Consider the following 10,587-nt stretch of genomic DNA (forward strand, 5'->3'; position numbering starts at 1 on the left):
GCCTAGACCAGCTCCTATTTCAACGGGGGGCCAGAAATAGGTATTATAATACATTAATAGGACACTGAATATGAGTGTTTGCAATAGGGTGATTCTAATCAGCAGAGTGTGGAGAACAAGAAGGCTCAGGAAGAGTCCCTGCAGGGGAGCTCAGGGGACCCAACCCTTGAGTGCTCAGGACAGAAGGTCTCCTGCACAGGAATCACGTGGGTGTTACATCAGAACTCTTCTTGCCAAATAAGATTCCACCCAAACCTACAGTCAACACACTTCTCCACTCAAATAACCTCTGGACTTTAAGGCTCTTCTGCTTTCAAAAAGTTCTTGCCCCAAAGCATGGGATTCCAGAGGAGGCCTGAGAGAGGCCCCGAGTCAGGTAGACCAGCACAGCAGAAAGAACCAATAATCCGCTGGGGGGAAATGTGTGGATTGGAATAGACTTGGTCTAATTCTAAGCCTCTCTGAGGGGTGTCTGGGCCGATGAGCAGGCAGGGGAGCAGGGTCCTATCCCTCTCTCACAAACCACGTGGAGAGGCCACTGGTCCTTGTCCAGCCCTAAAGGACACCTGTGGTCCTAGACAGGGCATTGCCAGAGCCACCCATTTAAAAGAAAACACACTGGGAAACGCATTGGGACTGCACAGCTGAAGAGCCAGGATTCAGACAGGAAGTAGTGAGAGTGAGGATGACACACACAGCCTATCACCAGGCTGGGGTGGCTCCCTGGACACCAAAGGCAGCATAGTGACGAGCAGGGCAAGTGCCCCGGTAGCCTCACCAGTGGGGGCATGTGGCCTCGGTGCATCTGTCCAACCATGACCTGCTGCTGTGGGGAGGGCATGCTTCCAACGTTGAAGGTCTCGGGCCCGCTGGAGCCGGAGCGCATCACCGCCGGCAGTGCCACTGAACCATGCTCCACCTTCCCGGTGCGATTGAACTGCTGCTGCAAGATGGTGGACCTAGAGGGACAGACACTTTGGTCACTGCGAGGTGGCCATTCACAGGGAGTGTAATAAGATACCACAGGTGTCACCAGTGTTCACTGCTTCATGCTATGGCAACCAGTTTCCAAGAAGCAAATACAGACAGAATTGTGAACAAAGTAGCAGCACTAAAATGTTTCAGCAGAACCCTGAGATGAATGAATCCTTTTATAATCAGTAATATAAATAACTACTCCCAGTCTATCTAGTTGATAGGTTCATGGCATTATGCTATTAGTTGTTCTTAAAAAAGACACAAAAAATAATGATGTTCTAGGCATAAGTGAATGTTTTGGATACACTGATCCATTATTTCGTAAATTCTACCTGAAATAGCATTCATTCAACACGTTATCTACTGTGTGCCACGTTCTATTCTAAGCCCTGGGGACAGAGATCATTTATCCTTAGCTTGAAGGAAGAAGCGTGGAAAAGAACTTAAAATCTCCCACAGCTTAGCTCCCCTTCCCCAGGTCAAAAGCCATTGACCACAGAGGATGTTTCAACACCTTAGAAGCCTTGATGATTGGCAGACTTTGGCTCTCTTCCAGATGATTTCAACTTAAGTCTGGGAAGACTCCTAGGGCATCTAATAAAAAAACTGTCAGTTTTTTTACTTCTTGATATTTTCCTGGAATGAGCAGTGAGTGTAAAGGACTTTGAGCATATGAAGGTAAGAATCTGAGGGTGGCACAGTGCCTCATAGCCCAGTGGACAAAGCCACAGGGCGAGTTCGGGGGGGTCTGTGGGGTGGCGGGGGGGCAGGGGGGCGGGGGGGTGGTGCAGTGTTGCTGAGCAGCTGCATTAAGGCACAGCAGCCTCTGTCCCAGGGTTCTGGAACCACTGCAGGTCACTCCCTGTTGTCCAGGGCAAAGCTTGTGAGCCAAGCTAGGATTCCAAGCAACAGGCATCCACGCAGCAACATTAACATCTGCGGAGGGGCTGGCACTAGGGAGGGCGGATCTATGGCTCCTTTCGGAGCTCAGCTGCATTGCAAGATCTCAGCCAATGTCTAATACAGGGAGTAGTGGAAGGTCTAGTGATGAGGAACTCCCCTGGACCACTCTTCCTGCTTGCCATGACCAGACCGCACCATGATGCCGTCTGCATCAGTGGGGAGGGTCCCAACACTTGGGGCTCAGACACTTACTGGGCTGCTCCTAGGAGAAGTTCAAGCACAGCAGAGGCTTAGGAAGTGAACAGCTCACCCTATTAGGAAGTACTAGGTTACTAATATCCATCTAATGGTCATTAATAATTTCAAGAAATTAAGGTCTTTTGCCAGAGGGTAGCAAGTAGTACTTGAAACGCACCACATCAAATTTGGTTCCAACTTGCGTACAAACAAGGGACAAATGGAAAAGCACCTTCAAGGGGATTATGATGCAAACTGTGAGAAAGTGTACAGAGTAGCAACATTAGAGAAACAATTCCTATTACTAGACAACTTCAACGTGGTGGAATATGCTCGAACTCTCTGGCAGTGCACTATAGGAGACATCAGAACACCTGAATCTGAGTCCTGGCTCTGCCACATACATGTATCTCAACTAACCCCTAGGAGCTTCTGTTTCCTCATCTACGAACTGGGGATGATAAAATCTAGCCTACCTCTTCCACAAGGGGATGCTGTTGAGATCAAGTGAGACAGCAAGATGGACACACACAATAAAGTACAGATAAGAAAAGTTATTACTGCAATGCTCTATTTAACATCAAGGGAGTAGCTGAAGAGGTTTTGGTCAACAAGTCTCACTTATTATATGTTACTTAATTTTAATAAATCTCAGTTTCCTCATTTATAAAATGGAGCTAAACTGAGATTATTCTGAATTTAAAATGATGATAATAGTAAACATTTATTATGTACCAGGGATTGTTTTATGTGCTTTATTAGTAACTCAATCATTAAATTCAAACTAATGAGGTAGTACGATCAATCATTATTCTCATTTTATAGATGAGATGAAAGAGACAGAGAAAATTCATAATGTCCCCAAGGCCACACATTAGAAAACAGACCCCAGATTTGAACCCAGTAACTCTGGCTCCAGGGTCCATGTTCTTTTCTTTTTCCTCTGTGGCCTCATGACAGGTGTATCAAGCGTGGCAGGTAAAAGCATCCCATAAACAAAAGCTCCTCTACCGGCTAGGCTCCTAGCCCAAAGGTACAGAATTAAATTCAGTCTCCAGGCTCTGATGATAATGATGCAGTTTATGAGATTTAAATCAGAAATTCAGAACAGGACTCATGAAGGCTCACTGTGTCTAAAGGTGGAATTAAGCACTACATCTTGTTCAGTGTCTCCCTGAAGTCCCCAGCCACCGCCGCCCCAACAAGACACCCTCAACACTGATGACAATGGTCTGGGGACCACACTTTGAGAAGCAAGACTCATCTATCTCACCCACTATCACCTCCTCCACGTGAGGGACTTCAGGGCAACAGCCCCAGAGCTGGCACGAGGAAAACTGCCCTGTATCCAGGGAGAAGCCAGTTCTCCAGTGCTCTTAACAATACTTACTTTTTGGGGGAAATGGACTCTTCTAACATAGTTGACTCCTCATCGCCCTCTAGTCCAAATCTATCTTTACTTTGTTTCTGAGGTAAAACAAGACAAAAATGAAAGTCAGCAGGTCTTGACACAAGACCCTTTTAAGAGGCCTTTTAAAATGAGCCACACAAGCAGATCTGTTAAGGGTTACCCCAAATTCCTTGTATTGGATAGTTAATAAGTGATAGGTGAAACAAAGCAATAGTAATGAAAAAGAAATATATTATTTAATATAGAGAGATATATAATGTCTTCTGTGTACATTACTGCACAATTTTATACAGTTAAAATCAAGACATAGATATGAATATTCCGGTAGAACTTGGCTATTTTTGTGGGCTGTATCTTGAAGCCCTAGGAAAGGTATACCACTATGGCATATAAGCCCCCAGTAAAATAGGTTAAAAAAGAGAGAGAAGAAAGAAAAGGAACATCTTCAGACCCTAATGCCAGTTTCTATAGAGGCCGGAAAGCATAACAATTACCTAGAGAGGAAGACACGGAGGGGTTAGCCAGGCTCATTCATTAGCTAAATGATGCACTATTGCTCATGACCTGGCAGTCAGTGACACAAATATGAGCTGCAGCAAAATCAGAAATTCTCCTAGGATATGAGGTTAAAGACTTCACACTTAAGCAATCTTAATGTTAAAGATACAATTAGTGAATCAAGTACTTAACATGAGGTGTTTGTTTGTTTGTTTGTTTTTCAGGTAGCTTCACCATCTAAACTGAGTCTTTTAATAAAGAAGTGTTGTCCAATTTGCATCAGTATGAAATACCTTTTTGAGGATGATGTCAATGTAGCCTGCAATCAGCTGGGATATTTGCTCTCCCTCAGTGGTCTGTACTGAATAGTAGCTTTCCTGATACTCCCCAAAATCCTAGGGGGACAAAACCCACATTAGAAGAAATACAGCACATCAGCAGTTTTAAAGGTGAGGGGGTCCAGTTTTGGAACAGGTTCTGGCAGGGATTCACTTTTTCTTGCTTGTCCCCTCTAAATACAACTGAACACCCTAAAATTTATTCAACAAGCAATGGTAAAGGGCTCTGAAAGCTAGAAAGGTGGACTGGCTGGTGACCTCAGGACCTGCAGAACCACAGTCTGAGGAGCTGAGTTTTGTTTTAGATCCCATACCCACAAGACTGGGTGCTGGAGAGGGCTGAAGCTTGGAACGTCCAACAGTAAGTTCCCGAAAGCCTGTTCTCTTTGGCCAAGGGACCAGGAGAGGGGAAGCCCAACAGAGACCTAGTTGGGAGCCTCAAGCAGCTCCACAACCTAGGTTGTTGCTCACCAGCACCTGCAAAGCAGTGAAAGTCTGGCCATCCTAGGCCCTGCTCCACAACCCAGGCAGGCAGGTGAGCTGGTCACTTTGCAGCAGTGGCCACAGTGAAGCCCTGTGTCTCCCTCCCCTCCACCCAGTGGCATAAGTAGATTCAGGCTCAGTAGCTTCTACCTCCCCTAACAAAGGTCATCCAGCAATAGCAGATGGCCCAAGGAAGTACCTTCTTCCCCTACACCCGAGCACACTTTGAGCAGGAACCCCAGCAGAGTCAGAAGTACAAAGCAATCCAGAATAGCACTGCAAGGGCTCGGAAAATAAACTGCCATTGCAACTCAAGTCCACAAAGACTTGAACACTAGAACACTACACACTAAACCTAAACAAAGTGACTGTCTGCTACAACAGAAGAAATAAATAAGATCAAGAGTCTCCTATTATCATAATCAAAACATCTAGGATATAATTGAAAATCACTATTCATGTCAAGAACCAGGATAACTACAACGTAAGAAAAGATAATCAGGGCTTCCCTGGTGGCGCAGTGGTTGAGAGTCTGCCTGCCGATGCAGGGGACACAGGTTCGTGCCCCGGTCCGGGAAGATCCCACATGCCACGGAGTGGCTAGGCCCATGAGCCATGGCCGCTGAGCCTGCATGTCCGGAGCCTGTGCTCCGCAACGGGAGAGGCCACAACAGTGAGAGGCCAGCGTACCACCACCAAAAAAAAAAAAAAGATAATCAACTGATGCCAATACTGAAATGAAGCAGATGTTGGAATTATCTGATAAGGAATTTTTGATTTTGAATTAATAAAAAATGTTTCAATGCCCAATTACAAATTCTCCCAAAACAAATGAAAACAATAGCAAGACTCAGCGAAGAAACCCAATTCATAAAAAGGAACCAAATTGAAATTTTAGAATTAAAAAATGCCAGAACCAAAGTAAAACGCACAGGATATAAACAGTAGTATGGAAATGACAAAGAAAAGAATCAATAAACTTGAAAACAGATCAACAGAATTTAGTCAAGTGAAACAACAGAAAACAGACAAAATACAACAGAGCTTCAGGGATCTGTGGAACAATTTAAAAAAAGACCTAATGGGAGTTCCCTGGTGGCCTGGTGGTTAGGATTCTGGGCTTTCACTGCCACAGCCAGGGTTCAATTCCTGGCTGGGGAACTGAGATCACACAAGCCGTGAGGCATGGCAGGGAAAAAAAAAAAGAAAAGAACTAACGTCCATATCATCAGAAATATGGAAAGAGAGTGTGGGACCCAAAAAAAAAAAAAAAGTATTACAAGAAATTATGGCTGAAAACGTCTCCAAATTAGTGAAAGACATAAACCTACAAATTCAAGAAGCTAAGCAAACCCCAAAATAGAATCAATCTAAGAAACTCACCCCAAGAACTTTTGAAAACTAGAGAAAAGAAAAACTTAAAAACATCCAGAGAAAAGCAACATATTACCTACAAAGGAATACCAATCTGATGACAGAAAATTTCTATTCTGAAACCACAGAGGCCAGGAAGAAGTAGAATGACACTTCTCAAGTGCTAAAAGAAAAGAACTGTGGATCTCAAATCCTGTATCTGGCAAAATTAACCTTCATGAATGAAGGGGATATAACATTCTCAGATGAAGGAAAACAAAGAATTTGTTGCTAGCAGACCTACCTTTAAAGAATGGCTAAAGAAAGCTCTCCAAACATAAGGAAAATGAAAACAAAAGAAGACTGGGAACTTGAAAGAGAAAGAACAACGAGATGGATAAAAACAGAAGTAAATGTAATAGACTATCCTTCACCTCATGAGTTTTCTTCAATTTTATTTTATGGTTGAAGCAAAAGCTGTAACACCATCTCATGTAGTGGTCAATGTATACAGAAGAAATATTTAAACAATTATACTCAAAAAGTGTGGAGTGTAAACAGACCTAAATGGAAGTAAAGTTTTTATATTTTATTTGAAGTGGTGAAACATTGATGCTAGTAGGTGGTAATTAATTTCATACATATATGATAACATCTAGAATAATTACTAAGAGCATTATGCAAAGAAATATGCTCAAAAAGGTTATAAATAAAAATGCAGGGGCTTCCCTGGTGGTGGACTGGTTGAGTCTGCCTGCCAGTGCAGGGGATATGGGTTCGAGCCCTGGTCTGGGAGGATCCCACATGCCGCGGAGCAACTGGGCCTGTGAGCCACAACTACTGAGCCTGTGAGTCTGGAGCCTGTGCTCCACAACAGAAGAGGCCGCGGCAGTGAGAGGCCCGCACACTGCGATGAAGAGTGGCCCCCACTTGCCACAACTGGAGAAAGCCCTCGCACAGAAATGAAGACCCAACACAGCCAAAAATAAATAAAAAATAAATTTATAAAAGAAAATTCTGGTGAAGCCTTTAAAAAAAAAAAAAAAAAAAAAAAGGAACTCTAGGGACTTCCCTGGTGGCACAGTGGTTAGGAATCCACCTGCCAATGCAGGGGACACGGGTTTGAGCCCTGGCCCAGGAAGATCCCACATGCTGCAGAGCAACTAAGCCCTGTGCGTCACAACTACTAAGCCTGCGCTCTAGAGGCCATGAGCCACAACTACTGAGCCCACGTGCTACAACTACTAAACCCCACGTGCCTAGAGCCTGTTCTCTGCAACAAGAGAAGCCACCACAATGAGAAGACCGCTCACAGCAACGAAGAGTAGCCCCCGCTCGCCGCAACTAGAGAAAGCCCACACGCAGCAACAAAGACCCAATGCAGCCAAAAATTAATTAATTAACGAAAAAAATTTTTTTTAAAATGGAACTCTAAAAAAATGTTCAAGTAACCCACAGGAAAGCAAGAAAAATAGAGAATAAAATAAACAAAAAAAAATAAAATGGTAGACATAATACCTAACATATGAATAATTAGCTTAAAAGATAACTGGCCTAAATACATTAATGACAAGAGTGAATTTTAATAAAAAGCACAACCCAACTCCACGCTCTCTACATGAAATTGATTTAAAATCTAACAGTATAACTAGGTTTAAAGTAAAAGGGTAGAAAAATATTCAAAAACCTAATTTAAAAAAGCATGAGTGGCTATACCAATGTAAGATAAAGCAAACTGCAGAGCAAAATCTTTACTATGAACAAAAGAACATAAGGATAGAACAATTTCTCCATCAAGAACATAGCATAATCTTAACTGTATAGATACAGAACAGCAGAGCTTCAAAATACATGAAACAAAAACTGATCGAGATGAAAGGAGAAATAGAAAAAATCCCCAATTGCTGTTGGGAACTTCACTCTCAGGAACTGTCAGAATTACTAGACAGAAAATTAACAAGGATATGTAAGACTGAAATACCACCAACAGCTAACAGGATCTAACTGGCATTTATAGGACACTACACCCAACAGCAGAATGCACATTCTTTTCAAGCACTCATGGAACATTCTCCAAGAATGATCATATCCCTGTGATGTAAAACAAACCTTAAAATTCTACAAATTGAAATCATACAAAGTATGTTCCATGAACATTAACAGAATCACAGTACATCTCATTGACCATAAGAGAAACAAACTAAAACTCAATAACAGAAAGACAACAGGAAAATCTCTAAACACTTGTATATTAAATTAAAGCTGGGTAGGAAGGAAAGAAACTTTACAGGTTATAAGCTTTAATCCAACTTCAGTAAAAACATTGATATTTGTTCTCTCTTTCATTTCAGGTAGTTACTGCAATTTGCAACAGTTTTTAATAATTTTTTGTTTTTAAAAAAGCAGCACTTGGGTCTAGCTTAAAAAGACCAATAGTATCAAAAATGTATATAACAAAACATAGCTATGCCTGCCCTACCCATTCCCACCTTCACTTTACATCCCCTGCGCAACGACTTTGAATCCTTTTTAGCAATTTCTTCTAGTATTTCTAAATAACATATTTATATTGATTTCTTGATTTTTCTATTTTAGAAATTATCCACGATTACCTACAATGGAAGATGAGAACTTAGTTCACTAAGCATGAGCACCTACTTTTTAAGGGCCATGTGGATACAGCTGTTACTCACTACAGGAGGAAAGAAGGTATGTTTTCTGAAGAGTCCTCCCAACTGGCAAGAGTCTATCAATCAATGATCAAATTAGATAACTAATACTCCCACCAAGGCCCCTTCCTTATACCTTTTTTCTGATGCCCTATTATAAGGTCTTGCCTAGATGCAGTTATTTCAAGTGTTCACAAGAGCTGGAGAATAGTACGATTCAGGAGTGCTGAAGAAATTCACAAATGTCAATACTTTCTGATTTTTCTTATGGCTCGATATGTGCTACAAAATAATTGCCCTACCAATTCTCACATACCAGTGTGGCTGGCTACAGTTAAGGCCACATGCTATACTCTGTTAAGAGCAGATACTGAGATTGGGAGGAAGAATTCAGAGGTTTAAAGGTCTGGAACAAACATTCTCCCTACTTTCCATGCATTTCACTTTGAGCATTTTATTATCATCGTCTCATTTGATTCTGACAACTCTGTGAAACAGGTATTACTACCCCCATTTCACAGCTGAGGACATTAAGGCTCAGAGAGGAGAAGTAACTTGAGCAAGGGCACAGAGCTGGGAATGAAAGCTGATTTCGAATGCTACCCCACAGTCTATGCTATTTCCACCATACAACAATGTTCTCTTCACAGGCAGACTGGGAAAACACGGCTTGGCAAGTTGTCACAATTCTTAGGAACTTCTAAAACAACTAGAGATGAGGAGGGAGCCTTTGTATGGGCCTCAGAGCGTTTTAAAGTTGCCTTTTAGGGTATACTAGGTGTGGCATCAGGACCACAGAGACTGAGAATCATCCTTGACTGGCTCTTTCTAATTAAAGAACTCAGACAGACTTAGAGCACTAGAGAGGAAGAGGTGGCCAATGAGACCCAGCTCTCAGACATCTCGCTCACTTCTGGACCAGTGCCCACCCCTGACCTCATGGACCCCCACCATCTGTCCCTCTCCAAGGGCAGGGAAACCCAATGGGCTTGTATTGTTTCCCTGCCCCACGATATCACCCAAGGCCATGCTGGCCCACTCACTGCCTTCAGCCAGTCCCTACCAGTGTGAAGCTCTTGGGTGAGGCTGCCCAGCGCTTGACTGTGGTGAGTGGCCACTCCTGCAGCACTTCCTTGGTCTTTTCATCCACGCGCATCACCGAGTCCTTGGTGATCCCCAGCAGGCGAGGCACCAGCTTGTTCTTGCCTTTCATCTTTTCCTGAAACAGGAGGTACCAAGAGTCAGTGCTCTTCCTCTGAATACATCTGATTTTTCCAAGTTATCAGTGATTTCGTGATGTTTTACCTATGGTCAACCTACAACACTGTGTTTCAAAAACAGGCAGGGCTATCGGAAAACCAGAATTTTAAGACTAGATAAATGACTCATAAATTAAAGGAATGGAAGCTAAAACAGAGCCATGAGAAGACTGGAAGGATCCACAAAAGCATACTTCCTGGAGAGAGATACTGTCCAGGAGGGCAGGTTGCTCCAAAAACAGAGATTGTGACAGAAAAAAAGATATCCAGAGAAAAAGAAGTTAAAGTGAACTCCAAATATTATCACTCCCAGTAGCCACCTCAGTGAGTAACAGAAAAGGGTTAATGTGGAATTTAAATATGGCACTTTAGCTGTTTAGAATTAACTACAACTGCCAGAGTGGCATCTTCTCATTACTAAACACAGCCTTTTTTTTTTTTTTTTTTTTTTTTTAATT

At 42.7% G+C, this 10,587-nt stretch overlaps 1 protein-coding gene across 1 annotated transcript in view; it reads right to left on the reverse strand.

Moving 5' to 3' along the window:
- Positions 1–10,587, reverse strand: part of TLN2 (talin 2) — a 454,271-nt gene that overhangs the window by 153,956 nt on the left and 289,728 nt on the right. The window contains exons 12-15 of the mRNA XM_007458874.1: positions 9,934–10,089; positions 4,321–4,422; positions 3,509–3,585; positions 779–959 (exon numbers count right to left, since the gene is read on the reverse strand). Coding sequence (XP_007458936.1) covers positions 779–959; positions 3,509–3,585; positions 4,321–4,422; positions 9,934–10,089 — 516 coding nt within the window. The remainder of the gene's footprint in view (positions 1–778; positions 960–3,508; positions 3,586–4,320; positions 4,423–9,933; positions 10,090–10,587) is intronic.

The sequence above is a fragment of the Lipotes vexillifer genome, unplaced genomic scaffold, assembly GCF_000442215.2.
Source record: "Lipotes vexillifer unplaced genomic scaffold, Lipotes_vexillifer_v1.1 scaffold102, whole genome shotgun sequence".
Taxonomy (NCBI): Eukaryota; Metazoa; Chordata; class Mammalia; order Artiodactyla; family Lipotidae; genus Lipotes; species Lipotes vexillifer.